Source organism: Dama dama, chromosome 7 (genome assembly GCF_033118175.1).
Source record: "Dama dama isolate Ldn47 chromosome 7, ASM3311817v1, whole genome shotgun sequence".
Lineage (NCBI taxonomy): Eukaryota > Metazoa > Chordata > Mammalia > Artiodactyla > Cervidae > Dama > Dama dama.
In genome coordinates, this window is record NC_083687.1 from 31,353,210 (window position 1) to 31,378,934 (window position 25,725).

The 25,725-nt window shown below is 35.9% G+C and overlaps 3 protein-coding genes across 3 annotated transcripts; 2 read left to right on the forward strand and 1 right to left on the reverse strand.

Annotated features, from left to right (window-relative positions):
- The first annotated feature begins 548 nt into the window (after positions 1–548).
- On the forward strand, positions 549–1,499 carry LOC133059283 (olfactory receptor 2G3-like). Its single transcript, XM_061146272.1, has one exon. The coding sequence runs from the start codon at positions 549–551 to the stop codon at positions 1,497–1,499; it is 951 nt and encodes a 316-aa protein (XP_061002255.1).
- Positions 1,500–9,367: 7,868 nt separating this feature from the next.
- On the reverse strand, positions 9,368–10,330 carry LOC133059284 (putative olfactory receptor 2B8). The gene has a single exon (XM_061146273.1). It carries the CDS (start codon positions 10,328–10,330, stop codon positions 9,368–9,370), a length of 963 nt encoding a protein of 320 aa, XP_061002256.1.
- A 12,964-nt stretch (positions 10,331–23,294) lies between these two features.
- LOC133059285 (olfactory receptor 2W1-like) lies at positions 23,295–24,233 on the forward strand. The gene has a single exon (XM_061146275.1). It carries the CDS (start codon positions 23,295–23,297, stop codon positions 24,231–24,233), a length of 939 nt encoding a protein of 312 aa, XP_061002258.1.
- Positions 24,234–25,725: the final 1,492 nt, after the last annotated feature.

Here is a 25,725-nt window from a genome sequence, read left to right on the forward strand (position 1 = left end):
AGATTAGCCTTTGAGGGATTTATAAACACATCAAGCGGTAATGAATGTCAGGAGGGAGCCAATAATTGACATATTGTTTGGGAGAAAAATAAAAGAAAACGTAGTCTCTCAGTCCTGTCTGATTCTTTGGGACCTCATTGACTGTAACCCACCAGGCTCCTCTGTCCATGTCTAGGCAAGAATACTGGAGTGGGTTGCCATTCCCTTTTCCAGGGGACTTCCTGATCCAGGGATTAAACACAGGTCTCCCTCATTGCAGGCAGATTCCTTACCATCTGAGCCACCAGGGAAACCTTCGTTTGGGAGGACTAAGTAGCAATTAATGATTAATCATTTCTTATATGGTCCACGTTATGTCATCATATGTTTAACAGTTTTCTCTAAGCTCTTGTACACTTTTAATTCCCTCCTAGAGACAAACGGTTCTCTCTCTTCTTATCTCACCTTCAGGATCAGTTTCTCCCAATTGTATTTCTGATCTTAACTGTTTCTCACTATCTGACTTCTATATTTTCACATGTGCCTCTCTTCTTTTCAAGAGTAGGGTGATGATGACGATTAATGACAGTTTGGCAGGGGATTTCATTCTAGTGGGCTTCTCCGACCACCCACAGCTTGAGAAGATCCTCTTTGTGGCTGTGTTAATCTCCTATCTCCTGACACTGCTAGGCAACACAGCAATCATCTTGATCTCTTGTCTGGATCCCATGCTCCACACACCCATGTATTATTTTCTTACTCATCTCTCCTTTGTTGATCTCTGCTTTACCACCAGCATTGCTCCCCAACTGCTATGGAACCTCCATGGTCCATACAAGACAATCAGTCCTACGGGCTGTGCCATTCAACTCTACGCATCCCTGGCACTGGGATCCACTGAATGTGTTCTCCTAGCTGTCATGGCGTTTGATCGCTATGCTGCTGTTTGTCGACCACTCCATTATGCCACAGTTATGCACTCACGACTTTGTCAGTCTCTGGTAGGAATGGCATGGTTGAGCGGAGTGGGCAACACCCTAATTCAGGGCACCATCACCCTTCGCCTGCCCCGTTGTGGGAACCGCAGGATTTACCACTTCATCTGTGAAGTGCCTGCCATGGTCAAGTTGGCCTGTGTAAACATTCATGCCAATGAGGTCCAGCTCTTCATGGCTTCCTTGGTGCTTCTCCTCCTCCCTCTGACACTTATCTTGATCTCATATGGATGCATTGCTCAAGCAGTAATGAGGATCAGGTCAGCTCAAGCCTGGCGAAAAGCCCTTGGCACTTGTGGGTCTCACCTCTTGGTAGTAACTCTCTTCTATGGAACCATCACAGCTGTCTATATCCAACCCAACAGTTCTTATGCTCACAGTCAAGGGAAGTTCATAACCCTTTTGTACACTGTTGTGACTCCCACCCTTAACCCTCTCATTTACACTCTGAGAAACAAAGATGTGAAGGGGGCTTTGAAGAGGCTGCTACAGAAAGACAGAGCGCAGCCGAGTGAGAAACTCTGATGAGGTAAAAGTAGAGATGTGGCCTGACTAAGGCTGAGGTGCCGAAGGAAAGATGCACCAGAAGGCATTATCTGGAGACAGCTTCACATATATGCTGCAAAACCAAACCTGCAAGACTTTCTAGAGAACCCGTGAGCCTGAAATTGCTTTCTTTCATTTCCTTATTTAAAGTACTTGAGGATAAACTGTCTAAACAGACATCTTTGTTATCTGTCAGTCAATAAATTACAAGCATGACTTACTATTTCCAGAACCTATTTTCTTCTCTCTCTGTCCTTTCTCTTAGGTGAGTCTTGGCTTTGCCTTGTTAAATGAAATCAATCTATTGGTTGGTCCCTTTGTATAAATAAACAGTGTGATACTCACAAGCTAGGTGTGTTTAAACCTAGTAGTTTTACTGCTATTTAACAGTAGTAGTAACTACTCTTTAGCAGCTTATTTCTGGTGGTCTGTTGCAATAATGCCCATTGGATCCCACCCTTGGACCTTGGACCTTGGACCTTGGAAGCGTGTAGTTTGAAAATCCACCTTAACTGCACTGAATTCCTTGACTCTGCAACTCACCATCCCTTGGCCATTCTGTTTAAGTCTGCTGTTTAATTGTTTGTTCTCATTCTTACATTCTAATTTGAGTTGTTGTCAGGTTAGCTTTTCCTTGATATTTTGATTGTCCATAGAAATTGTATCCACACTGGTGCCAGAAATGGTGGATTTTGAATTTTCATGTTGCATTTAGATGATTAAATGATTTCTATCAAGTGACAGATTATAGGATCCAGTCCCTGCCATGTGAAAAGTGACAGGGCATTTAAATCTAATTAATTATAAACAAGCTAGTCTTTTAATGGAAAACTGAGGGAAACCAATGCCATTATTAAAGGACATGGATTCTGAGAAAAGAGAATGTCCTGTCAAATTCAAAAGAGAGTCGTGATACCTAAGATTTCTCACCAATGAGGCCTCTTGAGACATCTAACGATATTTGATTATATGTCCTTATTTCTTTTTTCTTTACTATGTAGCAATGCTGTTTCTACTTTAAATCATTTTCTACTTATCAAATATTTATGAATTGATAAAATTTCAATTTTAATAAATATATGTTTTTAAGTAAACAAATCAGTATTCCTTTTCTTCATGCAGAGGGAGATAATTAATTAAAATATAATTTCTTTTAAAATGCCATGGTGTTATGGCTGATTTACAAAGATAAGTTATGTGCTATATCAACCTAAAGCAAAAGAAACTTAGACTTCTAAAATCATGTATCATTTTGCTTTAAATTATGAATAGACTTTTTAGAATTTTTTTTGCTCAAATTGTAACTCCAAGTTTAAACATATTTTCTGAATCTGATTAATGGCTTTTATTATTGGCTACATGATAAAATAAAACTGTATCAAGCTGCATTATTTTTGAACAATTTTAAAGTTTTTAAATCTGATATGTAATTATGTATGGAAAACATATATGTATTATCATTACTTAAGTTTATTCTTTTGAAATGTTAGACTGCTTAATAATTTTGTCATTAAAAATTGCTCTATATATTCCTCTTTGTAAGAATGTTAGCATAAAGTTCTAGTTATACAATCTTGACATAAAGAAGAAAACACTACACATGACTGTCACCTTGATGATTAATCACAAAAATAAAATAAAAACACATGCAACCATTTCCCAGATATGAAACTTGAACATTATACACTCTCCAAGCCCCTCCCCATTCCAATTCCATTCACTATCTAATTTTCTTGCCCACATATAATTAGTACCCAGATAGCTAAAAACAACGTTTGTTTTACGTGTTTACAAACTTTGCATAGATTGAATAAAGCAGTACATAGTCTTTTCATTTCACTTGTTTGTGAGATTCATCCACAACATTGCATGTAGCAGTATTTTGCTTTCATTGCTGTATAGTTCTATATTATGAATATAATACAATTTATTGATTATTTTAACTACTGAATATTTGATCATTTCTATTTGGTTTTATTATCAGTACTGCTTGTATGAGTGTTTTAATTTAAATATTTTGATGAGTGTCTCTAGGAATAGAATTTCTAAGTAATATGGTATGCACATGCTAAGCTTTAGTAGGTGCACTGCCTAATAGTTTTCAGGTGGAGAAACCATTTTAGACTCCCACCAGCCATGTATGAGAATACCTTCTGCTCATATTTTTTAATCACACTTGGAGGTATTAGTCTGTCTTAGTTTAGGTATTCTGGGAATCTTATAGTAGTATTAAATTGTGAGTTTAACTTGCATTTCCATGATGACTAAAGTAGTTAAGCATCTTTTTTGTATATTGATTGGTCATTAAAGAATCAATTTTTGTGAGGCACCTATTCAAGATTTTAGGACATTTTTATGTTAGATTATCTGCTTTTTCGTCTTCTTGATTTGTAGATATTTTTATTTTCTGATCTAACTTTTGCTGTAGTAAGTTTTATAAACATATTATCCTGCACTATGGATGGACATTTCACTTTCTTAATGGTATCTTGTGATTAGAAAAGTTGCTAATGAAATCTGATTTATCAATGACTTCCTTATATTAGTGCTATTTATGCATTATTTTTTTAAAAAAACTTTTCTTTCCAACCTCCAAATCATAAACATACTCATCAGTGTTATATTCAGATGGTTTGATGTTTTGCATTCACATTTATATTCTCTAAAATCTACATTTATATTCTCTAAAGTAATTTTTGTGAGAGAAATGTCAATATTTATTTTTTATGAATACCCAATTGACAAAGCGCTATTTAAAAATTACTGTTTCCTCTCTTCTCCTCAGGGCCAAGTTTGTTATAAATCTAGTGTCTAAAATCATGTGGGTCTCTTTGTGGATTCTCCATTGTGTTTCATTATTTTCCTTGTCTATTCTTGTGCCCATAAGACATTTTATTAATAATAAATCTTGATATCAAGATTCCCAAGTCTTTCAAGAGAGGAAAATTATAGATCTCTCTCTCTTTCTCATGAATGTAATGAAAAATTTTAAGCAAATTATTAGCATTTGAATCTAAAATATAACAAAAGGAGAATAGATTATGACCAACGTGATTTTATTCCAAGAGTTCAAAGTTGTATTAATGTTGCAAGGTCAATCGATAGAATATACTGTGTTAACAAAAAAGGGGAAAAAACCATAGGATCATTTCAATAGGTGCAGAAAAGTCCTTTGATAAAATTCAACATCCATTCATGCTAACATAAAACCACATTTGGCATACTAGCTTTAGAAGGGAACATTATTAATATGATAAAGTATAGCTATAAACGTTCTACAAGAGATCACTACTTATGTCTAATAATAGCTAGCACAATTTTGAAGAACCAATGAATGCTGGTTTAAATGGAATTAAATCTTAAATTAGTTTAAACGGAATTAAACTATGTCCAAATTCATAGTTAAAATGTGTGACCAAGAGACAAAGCCCAAAATACTGGACCATATATGCAAGGATATTTGAAATATTTAACATCTTGTACCTCTCACACGCATACATCAAATATATATACATATTAGAAAAAACAAGGAAATTTCTATTTTTATAGTATTAAAATATGTGAGGTTCTGAACAAAAGAGGAAGAATAAAACTTAAAAGATGCTAGCTCTAGAAAGGCCACAGACTGGGAGAAAATATTTGCAAAAGAATCTCATAAAGAACTGCTGTCTAAAATATACAAGGAAATATTAAAACAACACTAGTTAAACTTTTCAATTTAAAAGATGGGCCAGAGAGTTTGACATCTCATCAAAGAAGGTACTCGGATGGTAAGTAAGCATATGAAAAGATGCTCCATATCACGTCATCAGGGAAATGCAAATTATGCAAATTAAAACAATGAGATACCACTATACACCTACAAGCACTGCCAAGATTCAGAACATTGACAACACTGAATGTTGGTGGGCATGTGGTGCACCAGAAATCCTCATTCATTGCTGATGGAATTGCAAAATGGTACATCCACTTTGGAAGATAGTTTGGCAGTCTTACAAAATTAAACACATATTCTTACCCTATGACCTAGCAATCATATTCCTTGGTATTTATGCAAGGGGGTTGAAAACCTATGTTCACACAAAACCCTGCACATGGATGTTTACAGTAGCTCCACTTGTAAATGCCAAAACTTGGAAGCAACCAAGATATCCTTCAGTAAGTGAATAAATAAATGAACTGTGATACTTCCAGGCAATGGACTCTTATTCAGTGCTAAAAAGTAACGAACTATCAAGCATTGAAAAGCCATAGAAGAAACTTAAATGCATATCAGTAAGTGAAAGAGGTCAGTCTGAAAAGGCTACAGTCTATAATGATTCCAACTGTATCATATATGGAAAAGGCAAAACTATGGAGATCAAAAAAATTAGTGTTTGCCAGGTGTTAGGGTGGAAGGAAAGTGAATAGGGAGAGCACAGAGGATTTTGGGGACAGTGAAAATATCTTGTATGATACTTCAATGGTGGACATATGTCATTATAAATGTATTCAAACTCATAGGATGTACAACACCAAGAATGAACCCTAATGTAAAGCACGGACTTTGAGAGATAATGATGTGTCAGTATAGGTTCATTAGTTAGAACGAATGTAGCACTCTGTTGTGGGATGTTGATAGTCCGCGAGGCTTTGTCTGTGTCGCGGGGTGGCGGGTGGTGGGGTGGTGGCGGGAGGGAGGTGAGGCAGATATATGGAATATCTCTGAACCTTTTTCTTAAACTTGCTGTCAAACTAAGTGAAAGTGAAAGTCGCTCAGTCGTGTTAGACTGTTTGCGACCCCATGAACTATTACAGTACACGGAATTCTCCAGGCCAGAATGCTGGAGTGAGTAGCATTTCCCTTCTTCAGGGGAATCTTCCCAACCCAGAAATTGAAACCAGGTCTCCCACATTGCAGGCTGATTCTTTAGCAGCTGAACCACAAGGGAAGCCCCTGTAGCTAAAACTGCTCTTAAAAAATACTCTGAGAAAAAAAGATGATAGGCATTTTATAACATCTTCAAGCAACTCACTTCCATACTCTTTAGGAGAAATAAACTATATATCCACTGCTGAAACATTATCTGGAAAGAACAAGGGCACATCACCATTAATTAAATGGCCTATTGCATTACAATCTTTGAGAGTGGATTTTTTTTGTACTTTGTGCTAGATCCACTCAGTCTGCTTTTTTCTCCCATGTTTCCAATGTGAACATCACAATTTGCATAAGAAGGTAAGAAAAGATGTGATGACTATATAGTGACATGTATCCAAGTAGGAACTTCTTTCAGATATTTGGGCTATTTTCAGAGTACATCCAAGAGGCTCTTGACTGTTTCAAGCCCGGACACTGTTGCTGAGAGGTAGGCTTTTCATCCGGGCTTTCCTGGTAGCTCAGCTGATAAAAATTCCTGGGTCAGGAAGATCCCCTTGGAGAAGGGATAGGCTACCCACCCCAGTATTCTTGGGCTTTTCTGGTGGCTCAGACAGTAGAGAATTCACCCACAATGTGGGAGACCTGGATTCAATCCCTGGGTTGGGAAGATCTCCTGGAGGAGTGGCAACCCAGTGCAGCATTCTTGCCTGGAGAATCCCCATGGACAGAGGAGCCTGATGGGCTACAGTATATGGGGTCGCGAAGAGTTGGACAGGAATGAGTGACTAAGCATAGTACAGCACAAGCTTTTACATCCAGTAGTTATTACATGAAAACAGAATTTGTAAAACATGGGTTTAGGGAAATACAACCTTGTAAAGAAGCTATATGATTTCCTGCATTTCAATTTCAAGAAAATATAGTTTTCCCATTTGGCCTGCTGAGAATAGCTATTACAATGCTGATAAAGATGATTGAGCACCAAGAATAAAATATATACTGTCTGAGCAACAAGATGCTTTTAGATAAAACACCATTACTGAGAGACATACACATTCCTCATATGTTCAGTCCAGTTCAGTTGCTCAGTTGTGTCTGACTTTTTGTGACCCCATGGGCTGCACTATGCCACGCTTCCCTGTCCATCACCAACTCCCAGAGCTTACTCAAACTCATGCCCATTGAATCGGTGATGTCATCCAACCATCTCATCCTCTGTTGTCCTCTTCACCTCCTGCCTTCAATCATTCCCAGCATCAGAGTCTTTTTAAATGAGTCAGTTGCAACAGGTGGCCAAAGTATCGGACTTCCAGCTTCAGCACCAGTCCTTCCAACGAATAGTCAGGACCGATTTCCTTTAGGATGACTGGTTGGATCTCCTTGCTATCCAAGGGACTCTCAAGAGTCTTCTCCAACACCACAGTTCAAAAGCATCAATTCTTTGGTCCTCAGCTTTCTTTATAGTCCAACTCTCACATCCATACCTGACTACCAGAAAAACCAAAGCTTTGACTAGACAGACCTTTGTTGGCAAAGTAATGCCTCTGCTTTTTAATATGCTGTTTAGGTTGGCCATAACTTTTCTTCCAAGGAGCAAACATCTTTTAATTTCAGGGCTGCAGTCACCATCTGCAGTGATTTTGGAGCCCAGAAAAATAAAGTCTGTAACTGTTTGCTTTGTTTCCCCATCTATTTGCCATGAAATGATGCCATGATCTTCATTTTCTGAATGTTGAGTTTTAAGCAAGCTTTTTCACTCTCCTCTTTCACTTTTATCAAGAAGCTCTTTAGTTCTTCTTCACATTCTGCCATAAGGATGGTGTCATTTGCATATCTGAGGTTATTGATATTTCTTCCGGCAATCTTGATTCCAGCTTGTGCTTCATCCAGTCCAGCATTTCTCATGATGTACACTCTGCATATAAGTTAAATAAGCAGGGAGACAATATACAGCCTTGATGTACTCTTTTGCCGATTTGGAACTGTTCCATGTCCAGTTTTAACTGTTGCTTTTTGACCTGAATACAGATTTCTCAAGAGGCAGGTCAGGTGGTCTGGTATTCCCATATCTTTAAGAATTTTCCACAGCTTCTTGTGATCCACACAGTCAAAGGCTTTGGCATAGTCAATAAAGCAGAGAAGTATATGTTTTTCGGGAACTCTCTTGTTATTTCGAAGATCCAAAGGATGTTGGCAATTTGATCGCTGGTTCCTCTGCCTTTTCTAAATCCAGCTTGAACATCTGGAAGTTCACAGTTCATGCACTGTTGAAGCGTGGCTTGGAGAATTTTGAGCATTACTTTGCTAGTGTGTGAGATGAGTGCCATGAGGAAAAACTTCTGTAGAGTTTTTTCTGTAGAGTTTACATGCAGAGTTGTAAAAATATTCTGTAAGAGGTTGCTAGCAGGAAAGGATAAGTGAACTAACAGTCAGAAGCACAGAGTTTTCTACAGGTATGCCCCTTTTCTTCAGAACAGTGTGGAGAACCACAGCATGCACTTGGCTCCCTGAGGAGCTTCCATTCTCATTTGATTTAAATTATATTACATATACAACAGCTACACTGACAGCATTTTAAAGAAAGTATATGAAAAGAAGAAATGAACTGCCCTCTTGATGGTCTATAGGTACATTCCACATAATTTAGTCATTTCAAGTAGTCATTTTTCTGCTTTTTAAAGAAGTCTCAAGATTGCTTCCTTAATCACCAGTTTTAGTATCATATTTGGATATTAACTTTTAAGTTTCATTAGAAAAGACAGAGTCAAAATGCAATATTTAATTAAAACTTATAAATATTCATTATCCACTTTTCAAGCTGCTTCATTATTTCAAGAGGAGAATAACCAACATTTGACTTTCTACGAAATACTTGGGTGATAATAGTAACAATCAGCCACTGTTACTTGGGAGTGAAAGGAATAATGAAAGTTGGTAAAGACATCCTGGGAGTGTGGTGTTTGAATGATAAGAGGACTACATTCTCCTAAGCCATGCTCCACCCTTGCTCTTGTTCTCTCCCCAGCAGCTTCTTTACTGCTTCCTTTACATCCTTATTCCTCAAGGTGTAGATGAAGGGGTTGAGCATTGGAGTTACAAGTCCATAGAAGAGTGCAAGAAGCTTGCCCTTCAACTTGGCAGAATTGCTCTTGGGTGCCATATATGCATAACCGCTAATGGCTGAGCCATAGAACATAACGACCACAAGCAGATGAGACCCACATGTGTTGAAAGCCTTCTTGCGACCCTCAGAAGACTGGATTCTTACCACTGCCCTAACAATGTTAATGTAAGAGAACAGGATTAATCCCACTGGGATAACTTTTATGACCACCACAGCAGCATACATCTCCACTTCATTGATCCATGTATCAACACATGATAATTGAAGCATGGCAGGTACTTCACAGAAGAAATTCTCCACCTGATATTGACCACAGCGAGGTAACAGGAAAGTCAACACTGTTTGCACCAGAGAGTTGCTGAAACCTGTTACCCAAGCCACCGCTGCCAGTTGTTGGCATAGCCGAGAATGCATGATAACTGTGTAATGCAGAGGCTGGCAGATAGCTACATAACGATCAAAGGCCATTACTGAGAGAAGGACACATTCAGTGGATCCTAAGCCAAGGAAGATGAATAGTTGAGCTATGCAGCCTCCATAGCTGATTTTTCTCTGGCCACCCTGTATGTTGACCAGCATCTGGGGGACAGTGGAGGTAGTATAGCAAAGGTCCAAAAAAGAGAGATTAGCCAGAAAGAAATACACTGGGATGTGGAGTCTGGGATCAAGGCGCGACAAGATAATGATGGCTGAATTCCCAAGAAGAGTCATTATGTAGAAAATGGAGATGACCACGAAAAGAACCATTTCTAGTTTGGGCCATTCAGAGAAGCCCACCAGAACAAAGCCCTTGGAGTGATGAAGAGTGTTATTGAATCTTCTCATTGCTGTGACTCTGCTTGCTGGAAATACCACAGTCAGATTTTGGAGCTTGATTAGCCTTTGCTTAGAACTTAATCCTGGTTCATGAACCTACATGTAATAGAGGAACTGGGTAAGGGATGCTGAAACAAATAAAATCATTAATGTATTTCCTTTTACTACCTAGGCAAGAAGAATGAGAGTTAATGATAATATATCTATATTTTAACGACCATATTTTAAGCCATGACTTTCATTTGGTAGCACATAGCTAACTAAGTTGAGGTATTACAAAAGTAAATATTGTAAAGATGTATTACACAATATTCATTGCAAAAAGAAAGTGTTGGATCTGTTAAGATGGAGAGACACCAAGATTTCATTGGAGCTTCATTAAATCTCTAATTCACTTGATATATTTTTCTAACTTTTTTTTTTCAATTCAGTTCACTTTCTTGCTGATCTTAATACATTTATATTATAGCAGATGAAATTTATCATCTTTGATAGGCACTGTTAGTTAAAGAATATAAATCCTCCTTTTTAATTACTGTATGTCTCCTTTCTGCTTATTGTAATTAAGTTAATACGGATAAAATTCCAAGGACCAAAGACAATCCCTTATAGAATTAATTTATTATCACATTTAGCCAAGAAATAGTTAGTAGAAGTTAACATAAGTGGGACTAAAATGTTCACTTATTTTACCTATGTTGAACACATTTTTACCAAATAGTATATATTTATATCAAAAAAGTTTTGATATATATATGTCTATATATATACATTTATATTTTAAAAGTTTGTGTTTTCCATGGATGTTTTTTACTATTCCCTCCATTTAGCCACACTTCTAAGGATAAAAATTCTCAAAATGGGCTGTAGCAAAGTGGAAAAAGCTGTGAAAAATATTATACAAACTCTCTGGTGAGAGTCCTGGATTAGATAGGTAGTAAATGGCCTATAATTACATAGGTAGTAAATGGTAGTGTAAGAATCAGACTCCTTGTCTCTGCCTCTGACAAAATCCTGTTTTTTAAACACTATTGTATGTAGCCACAGGATTCATGAATACACCTGTAACATGTGAGTAAACATTCACTTAATAACATCTTATTTGTCACATTGGATATTAGCTAGTAAAGATATGAAATCTGTTATCTTCAATTATCTGTATGCCTGGATTCAAGGATACTCTTGTCTGAACTTAGATATGGCAAAGTACATTAAGCAAAACAGGATCGTGTCCTGGAAAGAACAGTGAGATGGTTTATCAGCTAGCATAGTGAAATAATAAAATTAAATAAGAAGTAAAAAGACTAGGAAGAATAAAATATTTTGACATAATTTATACATAATTACTATCCTGAGATCTAATTATTAAAAATCCTATTAAAATTAAGTCCATATAGCAAATAATTATTAATACTAAATAAAGGTGCAATTTCAAAAGATCAGCATATAAATGCAAATAAAATTTCATACTGAAAATTTTTAAACATCACCAATAATTTAAAAGAATAAAGGAATGTTATTTTAAATGATATTAATAATATCATTTGTCAACTTCTCCTTAAGAAAACACTTGAGATATAAAATATATATTTACATGCTAGGATAGGCATTGCTGGTATATTTACATGATTTAAAAAATTAGAAAAAATAACTTTAATGTTTCAGAATAGCAAAATGTTGAATATAATTTATCTATTGATTAGATGGTTATAGTCAATAAAATTAATTACATACATGCAATGCCTATTCATCATCATAATATTTTAGTATATGAAACATGCATAATATAAAATATAACATTTTTTAATATTGCTAAAATACATGTAAATTATGCTTACAAAAGAATGAGAAAACTACAAAAAATAATTGGGTTTGAGATTACTAATGATTTTCATTATATAATTATGTTCCACTTTTCCAAATTATATTCAGTGATTAAGCATGCTTCTTGTATGTGTGTGTATGTGTGTGTGTGTGTTTTAGTTGCTCAGTTGTATCCAACTGTTCATGATGCCTATGGACTGAAGCCCGCCAGGCTCCTCTGTCCATGGAATTCTCCTAGAAAGAATACTGGAGTATTCGTTTTTTATGATTAGTCAAATCCATAATACAAATATGCAGAATTATTTGACAGGCAGTAAGGAAAAAAAATAAAAGCTTAAACCCTTTGGATTAGCATAGTGTCCTGATAAAATTTATACTGTTTCCATATATACATCATTCACCATTCATATTGTGATCTGTTTAATATGAATATGAGAGTCATTTTTATGGAAAGAAGAGGTCCTTCTACAGCATATGCAATCTTCTATGCATGGATGGTTCTGTGGGCAGTGTAGAAAACTTCCCAAACTGAGAAGGAATCATAATGGGGCATAAGACTCTGAGACAGAAATGAAGTCACCAAAGTCCGAATTCAACTAATTCAAAAATTAGTCTGTGGCCAGCTGTAATGTTCGCCTCTCAAAGGATATTATTCACTACTCCTTTTGGAAGGCAGGAAAGCAAGGACAGGAAGAAGAAAGAAAGGAAGGAAGGGATTCTGATTTTAATGTTTCCTGAAAAGAACAATTGCTAAGAATAGCAATTACTATATAGGGACATTTTCTGAAGACCAAGCATCATATGATAAATACAAGCTGAAGATGTATTCAGAAAATACTTTTACATCCTACTTAATCTAAACAAATACCTCACAACAGTCATTCAAAACATTTTTCCTCATGCTTTCTTTCTTAGTATATAGTAAGTTAGTATATGTTTTCTTACTGTATGCATTCTTAGAATAAAATAGTATAAAATGGAATTTTTTCTTTATCTTTGACAGAATAAGACATTGTGAACAGGAAGCATGTAATCAAATTGGTCCTAGAAACAAGTACAGTATCTCTTTGTACCTTTTATGCTACCGAACTGGCATAATAATAAATTCACTGAAGCTTGTGCAAGTTGCACATCAGCAAACTTTCTGTATTCTGTTGTCATGTTGCTGAAATGAATTTGTACTACCCCTAAATCCATTAGGAATCCTTTCCAGATTACAAATTACAAATATGTAGAAATACGGTTCCTTAGTAAATAGGCGCTCATCCACTTGATTATTTGGGTCATTTCCCAAAATTCTAAGATTTCTTACCAAATCTACATTGACTTGGGGGGAGAGGTCAGTTCATGCTTTAGAAGGATTACTCAGCATAATTTTCCTCACCTGCCAGTGAGCTCTCCCCAAAATTAACAATCTTGGAAATTAAAAAAGAAAAAAAGTTACCTGATGGAAACTAAATACCCTACTCACTCTTACTATTCAAATATTTAAATATCATTATTCCTTTTTCTTTACCTCTAATTAATTTTATCTTTAATAAAATTATTTTAATTCACATGCCATCAGTGTACCTCTCCCTTCTGCTGTTGTCTGTAGCCTCAGTCTCCACAAACAAACCTGTTGATTGTCAAAGTGGCAGTCTTCTAAGCAACAGTTTCTAAGACTAAGAATAGCACAAAGAATAAAAGTAACTTCCCCTCTTTAGGAATCAAGTTTCCTTTTTCTCTGAAAGAAGCCTCTCAGAGGCTGTGTCACTCACTTCTCAGTTTTGCTGCATTGTTCAGCTTGTAACATGTCTTACTCTCGCTAGTTCGTCCTAGCACGAATTTCTTGTGTCTAAATCTCATCACAATATTGACTCTTCTCTTTTTTTTAATGCCATATTTAAAAGAATACAAAGATACCTAGGGTCTCCTTGTTTTTTACTCCTCAGGGAATGTAGTGACTTTAGGATGGGGCATGCTAGAAATTCTGACCTTGGGGAACCAATCTCCCAGTTGCAATTAAAACTCATAGAGGAAAGCGCTTGGGCCATGGGGAAAATACAAAAAAAATAGCATCATAAACTGCTTACAAAGCAAGTGAATTATACATAATTCTGCCATAGTATGTACACTCATGAATCTTAAAATGAATAAGTGGTGTTTACTTTGTGCTTGAAAGTGAAAGAAAGTGAAGTGAATGCCACTCAGTCGTGTCCGACTCTTTGCGACCCATAGTCCATGGAATTCTCCAGGCTAGAATACTGGAGTGGGTAGCCTATCCCTTCTCCAGGGGATCTTGCTAACCCAGGAGTCGAACCAGGGTTTCCTGTATTGCAGGCAGATTCTTTACCAACTGAGCTATCAGGGCTTGGCAGCTTTTTATTAAAGCTTAATATGAATTACATCATTTGGTAATCCAGAGCTTCACCAATATAGTATGTTGTCAAACTTTTGGATTTATTTTTCAACCTGATAGTTAAGAAATTGTATCTTTGTGTCACTGTATTTTGTATTTCTGTTACAATGAATGAGGTTGCTGTTCTTTCTGTATGTTCAGATGCTGCTGCCTATTTGTGAAAAAGCTGTTAGCATTTGAAGATGTTGTTGTCCATTTTACTTTGAGTTTATAAGTTTCCTCTTGCTTTGGGGAAGCTTTTTATATATTAGGAGACTGGCCCTTTAGCAACAATATGAATATGATTTTTTTGGTTGTAATTTGTGGTCTAACTTCTCTTATTACATTTTTATTGTATAATAGTAAAACATATAGAGAAAAATGAAAAAGTCATAAATATAAGCTCAATGAATTTTTACAGAGTTGAAAGACTCCTGTGAAGTGGCACATAGAAGCAAGAGAGAATATATCCATCAAGTCAGAAGCTCCCCCTGTGTCTCTTCCTAGTCACTATCCCCTAAGACACTCTTTTGATTACCAAAACCATAAGCCTTATTTGCTTGGTTTTGAAATTTAAATAACTAACCTCATCTAAGATGTACAATTTTGTGTCTCAATGTTGTATCTGTAAGATTCATCTATGTTTTTACATGTACATTACATCATTCATTCTCATTACCAGATACTTATACATTTATGAATATAATGCAATTTATTTTTATTGCCTACATTTGGATAGTTTCATTGGAAGGCTATTACAAATAGTGTCAATATATACATTATTGGATATGTCTTTCAGTGGACAAATTTATGCATTCTGGGGAATTTCCTGGTGGTTCAGTGGTCAGGACTCCCCACTTTCACTGCCAAGGGCCTGAGTTCTAACTCTGGTTGGGTAACTAAAATCCCACAAGCCACATGGCATAACCAAAGGGAAAAAAATCAAACATTTCTTTGGGTCTGTACTTTGGATTGAAATTTCTGGTTTAAATGGTATTGAGTATACTCATTTTTAATTAAAAACTGCCAATAAATTTTCAAAGTTGAGCATTTATTTCCTTTATAGCCTCTTCACTTGGAAATGTCAACTTTTGGGAAAAAGTATTCTTTCTATTTGGTACATAAGGGATATCTCATTCATTATGATTAAATTTACATTTTCCCGAGGATTATGAGGACTTTTAAAAAGCTGTAACAAATATGTTTAAATTTTGAGTGGTGAAGGCAGACAATATTTATGAACATACAGGGAACTTCATCAAAGAGATGAGCATTATACAAAAAAGTGTAAGTATTAGATATAAAAAATATGGTATCAGAAAACAAAACACAGAGCATTCATGTTGTGTAGGATAAATCAACTCCTCTAACATATGAGTAATTGAAGTCCCATATCATGACAAGAGAAAAAAAGAATTAGAAAGATTATTTGAAAAGATAATAATGGTTTCAGTCAGTCAGTTCAGTTGCTCAGTCGTGTCCAACTCTGCGACCATGGACTGCAGCACGCCAGGCTTCCCTGTCCATCACCAACAGAGCTTACTCAAACTCATGTCCATTGAGTCAGTGATGCCATCCAACCATCTCATCCTCTGTCGTCCCCTTCTCCTCCTGCCTTCAATCTTTCCCAATTGGGAAAGGGTCTTTTCCAATGAGTCAGTTCTTCCAGTCAGTCCAGGAATCAAACTGTGGTCTCCTGCATTGCAGGTGGATTCTTTACCAACTGAGCTATCAGGGAAGCTGAATAATGGCTTGGAATAATACAAAATTGGTTAATAGCACACTACACATTTTTAAAATTTCACCAAAGCCAAATCTTGATAAATAAAAATAAAATTAATGTAGTCAACTTACATCTAACTGATGAAAACTAAAATCAAAGAGAAAAGCTTGAAAGAAGTCAGAGAAAAAGAAAGATTGAATACAAGGTGATAGTAATAACAGTGAGTGATTTATTACCAGAAACAATGAAAGCCAAAAGACAATAAAATGTCATATTTAAGGTGTGGAAAAAGCTATCAACTTAGAATATTATATTCAGTGAAAATGATCTTTAAAATTAAGGCAACATAAGACATTTTCAGATTTTATAAATGTTTAAAATAACTCATCTGCATGAGAAAAGCTCTACAAGAAAAGTTCAAGAAGCCTTTCAGGCTGAAGGGAAGTCTGAAAATACAGAACAAATGAGATACACAAGTATTAATATGTGGATAAATATATCAAAGATTTGTCTGTTTTATGTATGTATGTATGAATTGGTTTAAAGACAACTGACTGTTTAAAACATAAAAATGTGTGTGGAAAATGCACATGTGTTATTTGGCATATATTGAAATAAAATCTATAGATGACAATAAGAGCACAAGGAAGAGAAAGGACATGGAATTATATTGCTTTAATTTTCTTTTATTGTTTCTGGATTAGAATAAAATGGCTTGATGGTGCACTCCTATCAGTTAAAAATATGTACTTTAACCATTAAAGCAACTTGAACAACAAAAAAAAGACACAATCTAAGAAGTTAATAAAGGAGATAAAATGAAATAGTAAAAAAAAAAGAATTCATACAAAAGAAGGCAACAAAGGAGAAATAAAACAAAAACAGAAGAATTGAGACAAATAGAAAACAAGCAAAAAATTGTAGACTTGAACCCAACCATATTTTAATTCACTTACATTACACAAAAACAGAAATATCATTCCAAACTAAAGGCAGAAATTGTTATGCTTAATAAATAACAACATCCAACTATATCCTGTTTTCAAGAAATAGACTTTAAAAATAAAAGATAAATTGACTCTTTTTAAACTCTTTTTACTAAAAGAGTTAGTAAAATATACCATGCAAACACAAAGCTTTAAAAGCAGACTTAACTATGTTCATATCAAATAAATCAGACTCCAAGACAAGGAGCATTATAGGAGAAAAAGTGGAATATTTTATAAAGATTAAATTGTCAATCTATCTTAAATAGGTAACAGTCACAAGTGTGTGTGCAACTAATAAAATCTCAAACTTCATGAAGCAGAAGTTGAAAACATCAAAGGACAAATAGACAAATGTACAAATATCATTGGAACTATCAACACATTTCTCTCAATAATGAGTAGGACAACTAGACAAGAAAATAATAATGATATAGAATGTATTTGAAAACAACTCAGCCAACTTGAACTAGTTGAAATGAATCAAATTTTTTTTTTTTTTTTTTTTTTACAAAACACATAACAGCATTCACCAAAATAGACTGTATAGTTAACATAGCAGAAACAAAGAGACAGGATAGTTAGGCTGGGGTCTGAGGATAAGACCTCTCTAAGAATGGATAAGGAAGCTGTGGTACATATACACGATGGAATATTACTCAGCCATTAAAAAGAATGCATTTGAATCAGTTCTAATGAGATGGATGAAACTGGAGCCCATTATACAGAGTGAAGTAAGCCAGAAAAATAAAGAACATTACAGCATACTAACACATATGTAGGGAATTTAGAAAGATGGTAATGATACCCCTATATGCAAAACAGAGAAAGAGACACAGATGTACAGAACAGACTTTTGGACTCTGTGGGAGAAGGCGAGGGTGGGATGTTTCAAGAGAACAGCATTGAAACATGTATATTATCTAGGGTGAAACAGACCACCGGCCCAGGTTGGATGCATGAGACAAGTGCTCGGGCCTGGTGCACTGGGAAGACCCAGAGAGATCGGGTAGAGAGGGAGGTGGGAGGGGGGATCGGGATGGGTAATACATGTAAATCCATGGCTGATTCATGTCAATGTATGAGAAAAACCACTACAATATTGTAAAGTAATTAGCCTCCAACTAATAAAAATAAATGGAAAAAAAAAAAAGACCTCTCTAAGGACATTTAGGAATCTTTGGAACTTGGACTTGGGATGACAGGCATACCAGGGAGCACTGCTGTGGAGAAGAGTGAAATGAAGACTTGAAGACTGGCAGGAAGACAATCTAAGAAGGAGCTGATGAGATCAAGCTTAGGACTAAGTAGCCCTGGTACTATAACACATGACTTTTTTCTTTTTCTGGTGGTGGTGTCGTTTGCTCCAAACCTTCCCACTTGTTTGGAGGAAGTTGGCTTTTCAGTTAGTTTTGAGTTCAGTGATGATGGACATTATCTTAAGCATCCCCCTTTGATTGTTCTAGTTTTAGAAACCATTATTTAATTGTTCTAATTTTCAGATGTATCTTAGATTTTTGTATTTTATTCTATTTATTAATTTTGGGCTTATTTCTGAGAGAAGAACAGGGAAGTTCTTATTTAACTAGGAGATCACTGAAATTTTTACTTTCATTGATGATCAGTTTCTAAGATCATTACAGGACTGATACATGTGCTCCTACAAAATAAACCTTCAGGAAGGAAAACTAGGCAAAGCTGTTTTTCTAACCCATGTCTAGTGGTAGTTACAGTAGGTCACACTGTAAAATGTATTATGAATGGAAGAAGCAACATTTCTAAATTTTACACTATATTTCTAAGTTTACCTCTATCGATCATTATCACAGGTATGTCTGTGTTACATTTATATCCATTATATTTCTTTCTCCTCCCCTTCATTTTGATAAATTGCTATTATATGCTGAAATCATAAATATATTTGTCAATTACATATATTTCAAACCATTAGATTATTTATAAGATACATTCAACTAAAAAACAAATCATGGAGTCAGAAGATGTAGACAAATGCTTCACCTATACTGTTTACTACTTGGTCATGCAGGGCTTGTCACAAAACTTCTATGATACCCAGTTTCCACCCACATAAAAAAACAAAAGTAACATCCATTTAAAAGTTTTTAAGGATCAATAAGACATAACATACCAAAAATGCATATGACTAGTAAAGCACAATATAAAACCACTGTAATTATTTTCACTCCTATTAGCATCACTTACAAGGAGTAATAGTAATGATGATGTTAGTCTCAATCCAAAATGGACAAAAGGAGCTGACTTTTGAAATTGATAAATTCTCTTAAGGAGATTTGTTGGGGTTTTTTTGTTTGTTTTCCTTTGCTTTTGTGTTTCTGAACAATTATCAGTATACATTAATTGCTTATGAGATACTCTGGATCCCAAGGTATTTCATCATTGTTCAACAAATTTCATCATTGCTCTTAAGAGAAATCTAATTAGTTATTATTCACAGCACACACGTGTCTCTTTGTTGGATTCTTTTTCATTGGAGGAGACAAAAGTATTCTTATTAACTGTGCTTATGAACTAGGAATGGTGAGAGGCAGGGGCAGCCTCTGTCCATAAGCATGAAGGTTCACAGTGAGAACTGGGCAGAAGTAGTGGAAGCCTAGGGATGGTTCTGCTCTATTTAGATATAGTAAAGAATATTCATTTCTATTTTAGAAAATAATATTTTTTCCAAATTTTTCTTGGCTGAATCATCAGTACTGAAAAGCTTACTCAGCTGAATTAAGGTAAGTGGAGGAGAAATTAAGTTGTCTTGGGTAATATTATAAGGTGTTTCTCAAAATCAAAATGATTTGCCTACAACCTCTGGCTTTCACACCAGTTCTCCTCATCATGTCATCTAGAACATCTATTGATCTCTAAACTAATATCTGTTGAAATGGAGATCCTAAAATTAAAAATTGCTATACCTTTCTGTTCGTGTGCTCATGATTAAATATTTATCCCATCAGTTCAGTTCAGTTCAGTCACTGAGTTGTGTCCAACTCTTTGTGATCCCAAGGACTGCAGCACACCAGGCTTCCTGTTCACCACTAACTTCTGGAGCTTGCTCAAACTCATGTTCATCAATTCAGTGATGTCATCCAACCATCTCATTCTCTGTCAACCCTTTCTCCTCCTGCCTTCAATCTTTCCCACTATCAGGGTCTTTTCTAATGAGTTCCCATATTTATTAAGAACCTACTAGTTACTTTAGGGAGAATTCACCTAATAAAATTAATGTGCACCACACAAAAGAAGCAGTAGATTTGTTGTAGGAGTAAAAATCATGAACTCATTTTTGAACTGTGATGCTGTGAAATGAGATGTAAACCTGTGTGATATTGATTTAAAGCCCTGTGTTGATGTTGAGTACACTGGTAAAATTGTCTATCTGAAAGTAGAGAAGGAAAGTTGAATTAGTAAAGATATATGGCAGAGTATATATATATATATATATATACACACACACACACACACACACACACACACATATCTGTCCAGAGCTAGTAACTGAAGCTAACAAGAATAAAGGATCAATGAAGCAAAGAGAAAAGCAGAAATTGGTTATAGAACATTGGAGATAGCTGGAGGGGAGGAGAAATGAATGAGAAGATGCAGTGAAGGGAAGTGAAGGTAAAGAATGAACTGAAAAGAAGTAATAGTAGTGGTGTAACATCCTGCTTTAGGAGAGAGTGTATCCAATGAAAAACGTGGCCCAGAAAGACACATGCACCGCAGTGTTCATTGCAGCACTATTAGCAGTAGCCGGGACATGGAGGCAATCTGGATGTCCATTGACAGGAATGGATGGAAAAGATGTGGTGCATATATACAATGGGATCTTACTCAGCCATTAAAAAGAACGAAATAAGGCCATTTGCAGCAACATGTATGGATCTAGAGAGTCTCATAATGAGTGGAGTAAGTCAGATTGAGATGGAGAAATATCATATGACATCCCTTATATCTGAACTCTAAAAAGAAATGATACAGATGAACCTAATTACAAAACAGAAACAGACTCATAGATACAGAAAACGAACTCATGATTGCTGCAGGGTGGGATGGTTAAGAACTTTGGGAAGGTCAGGTACACACCGCTATATTTAAAATGGACAGCCAACAAAAACCTATTGTATAGAACATGGAATTCTGTTCAATGTTATGTGCTAGCTTGGATGGGAGGCGGGTTTGGGGAGAATGGATATATGTATATGTATGACTGAGTCCCTTCACTGTTCACCTAAAACTATCACAACATTTCTAATCAGCTATACCTCAACATCGTAAATTAAATTTAAAAAATAAAAGAGGTTTGGAGCAACTTTTTTTTTTTAAAAAAGAAGGGATATTATTGTTACAAATGCCCTACACTCCTAAATTCCAATATCCTGACCCTCAATGATATATCAAGTGTCTTCCAGTCCTTTTATTCCTGATTTTATTTAAGACTTGAGTTTACTGTTGTACGTACAGAACTAGATGAGAATTGCTTTTTTGAGAAAGAAAGTGGGAGGTTATCTGCAAAAAGACACATGCATGGTGGTGAAGAGAAGGTCCTTGAGAAAGAAAGACCTGGTTATAAATCATAGTGCTCACTAAAATAAAGTGACAGAATAGGGAACAATGTTAATATAAGTTATATTATTATATTTCCCTCATTTTAGGGTATCCTGTTCCTGACATGTAAACACATATTTCAAGCTTTATTGTAATTATATTATAATAATGGGGTAAAAGAAGCAGGCTGATAACAGATTTCTACCTTCCTATGATTGTTAGAATAATAAGAATGGTTATTGTACCTATCTCCCAGTCAATTAATCAATAAGTTAATTAAACTTTTTAGAGAAGTACCAGGAATCTCTATATTTGAAAATAACTCCAAGAAACTTTTCTTCAGACAGAATCAGAAATTATTCTGTTTTATTTAATATTAATGACTTTGTTTCTTAATGGGATCTACATAAAATAATTATATATTAAAAGATAAAACAAAGCTAATGATTTAAATTCTTCATCTTTTAGCATGCACTGCTATGCTATATTATAGGCACAAAGAAAATTCTTTCAATAAAGAATCACATTAAATGACATTAAATTGAGCAAAGTTCTCTTTTAAACACTCCAGTCATTGATGTAGATTTCTAGGTTTTGTCAATCTCTCCATTATAATCCACATTTGGACATTTCATTAGATATTTGATGTAATAATCTATTCAGTTCAGTTCAGTTCAGTTGCTCAGTCGTGTCCGACTCTTTGCGACCCCATGAAACACAGCACACCAGGCCTCCCTGTCCATCACCAACTCCCTGAGTTTACTCAAACTCATGTCCGTTGAGTCGGTGATGACATCCAGCCATCTTATCCTCTGTTGTCCCCTTCTCCTCCTGCCCCCAATCCCTCCCAGCATCAGGCTCTTTTCCAATGAGTCAGCTATTCGCCTGAGGTGGCCAAAGTATTGGAGTTTCAGCTTCAGCATCAGTCCTTCCAATGAACACCCAGAACTAATCTCCTTTAGGATGGACTGTTGGATCTCCTTGAAGTTCAAGGGACTCTCAAGAGTCTTCTCCAGCACTACAGTTCAAAAGCATCAATTTTTTGGCGTTCAGCTTTCTTCACAGTCCAACTCTCACATCCATACATGACTACTGGAAAAACCATAGCCTTGACCAGATGGGCCTTTTTTGGCAAAGTAATGTCTCTGCTTTTTAATATGCTGTCTAGGTTGGTCATAACTTTCCTTCCAAGGAGTAAGCGTCTTTTAATTTCATGGCTGCAGTCACCATCTGCAGTGATTTTGGAGCCCCCAAAAATAAAGTCTGACTCTGTTTCCCCTGTTTACTTACTATCATACCTGAAATTTTATATTATTTGTATCACTGAAAAAAAATACATTTATGTGTTTGATAATAAAACTGTTATCTATATCATTCATATAATCCTGATTTGAATCTGATAGTGAAGTTTCTGATTATACCCATATGATTTCTATTATATTGATAATTCTACTTTCAGAATTGCTATTAAGAAAAAAGAAAAGAATGATCAATGACAGCTACTTTGGTGGATTTATACTCCTTGGATTCACAGGCCAGCCTCAGATGGAGATGATTATCTCTTGGGTTGTATTTTTCTTCTACATCATTGCCCTGATGGGAAATATGGCCATCATCCTACTGTCTTTTCTTGATGACCATCTCCAAACTCCCATGTACTTCTTCCTTAGAAGTTTGGCCATTTTGGATCTCTGCTATACCACAAACATAGTCCCTCAGATGTTGGTCAATATCTGGGGCAAAGACAAGAGAATTACCTTTGGTGGCTGTGCTTTCCAACTTTTCACTGATATGGTTCTCTGCTCAGTTGAATGCATCCTTCTGGCGGTGATGTCTTATGACAGGTTCAGTGCTGTCTGCAAGCCTCTGCACTATATGACCATAATGAACTCCCAACTTTGCCAGGGCCTTGTAGGTACTGCCTGGGTTGTTGGTGTTATTAATTGCATGATACTTTCCCCCTATGCCATGAGTCTTCCTCGATGTGGAAATCACCACCTGGATCACTTCTTTTGTGAGATGTCTGCAATGATCAAGATTGCATGTGTGGACACGACAGCCATGGAGGTAACCACATTTGCCATGTGCCTGATTATAGTTCTTGCTCCTCTTCTTCTCATTCTGGTTTCTTATGGCTTCATTGCTGTAGCTGTGCTCAAGATCAAATCTGCAACGGGGAGGCAAAAAGCATTTGGGACCTGTTCCTCCCACCTCATTGTGGTATCCATCTTCTATGGAACTGTAGTCTATATGTACATCCAGCCAGGAAACAGTCCAAATCAAAATGAGGGTAAACTTCTCAGTATCTTTTATTCCATTGTTACTCCCAGCATGAACCCACTGATCTATACTCTGAGGAATAAGGAGTTCAAGGGGGCCATAAAGAGACTGATTGGGAAAAAGCAAGTTCTGTGGAAACAATAGGACACTGATTCTTCCTCCCAGAAATTTCCAGTACGGAAATGTGTCCTCTACAACTTTTATATGTAGACAATTTATGTTGTGTCATCACCTGAGATAAAGTACATGAAAGTGAAGTCACTCAGTCATGTCCAACTCTTTGCGACCCCATGGACTGCAGTCTGCCAGACTCCTCTGTCCATGGGATTCTCAGGCAAGAATACTGGAGTGGGTTGCCATTTTCTTCTCTGGGGATCTTCCTGACCCAGGGATTGAACCCGAGACTCCAGCACTGCAGGCAGACTCTTTACCGTCTGAGCTACCAGGGAAGTCACTTCTCACCTGAGAGAAGTACCCATGAAATATACAGAAAATTATTATCAAATCTAATGCATTATTGAATAACTAATGTATGATGATACATGTACAAAAAATATTTAAAATAAGTTGTAAACTGAGGCACCAAAACTAAAACTAATTTATAGTATGCTCTGATTCTTTTAGATTATACATGTCCAAATTTTAATTACATTTCTCAGTTAATTGTAATACTTTCCTTTCATTATGCTAACTAGATATTCTCATAATTTTAAGGGGTTAGAAGCAGTTCTTTACTGACAGCAGTAAAACCATTATTAACCAAGAAGATCAAGAGTTCTAGTTATCAATCATCTTCATAGTGATGCAATGTTAATTGACCACATCAAAAATTTCTTTCCTTTGGTATTTTCCTCTACCCATATAATTACTCCAAAAAGTAATTGTGATCACAAAATGAAAGGCATTTTATTCACATACCACTAACCATCTTTAAGATATCAATACTAATGCTTTTATTTTTCCCACTGATTTTCCAAATTTCTTATTTTAGGGGTCAGCATGGGGGTATCACCGTGGCACCTGTTTTGAGAAAAGGTAAAATTCTTGCTCTGGTATTTGGAAAGACTGGCACAAGTAAAGGTGATTTTACTGGTCACTGAAATGACCTCTTTTTTTTTATTTAGAGAAATGTCTATTTAGGCTTTCCACACAACTTTTGATTGTGTTGTTTTGTTTTTGATATTGAGTTGCATGAGGTGTTTGTATATTTTGGTGATTAATCCCTTTCAGTTGCTTCATTTGCAAATATATTCTGCCATTCTGAGGGCTGTGTTTTCATCTTGTTTATGGTTTTCTTTGCTGTGCAAAGCTTTTAAGTTTGGTTAGGTCCCATTTTGGAAAGGAAGGCCTCTAGACTATGAGCTCAGGCAACCAACAGGCAGAGGATTAAATCTGAAAAAGTGAGTCCATGTGTCCATAAAAAAGATTTAAAGGAAGAACAGGATTTTCCTCAGCAGAATGCCCTCCCCCACATGACCCACTCATCCCAAGGCCAACATCTACAATTACCTTTTCAGTCATCTACTTTCACACCTGTTATCTCATTTACTCTTTGCAGTAATTCTAGGAGACATTATTAGCCCCATCACATATATCATGCCTTTGAAAACCAGATACTCCTTCTGATGAAGAATGT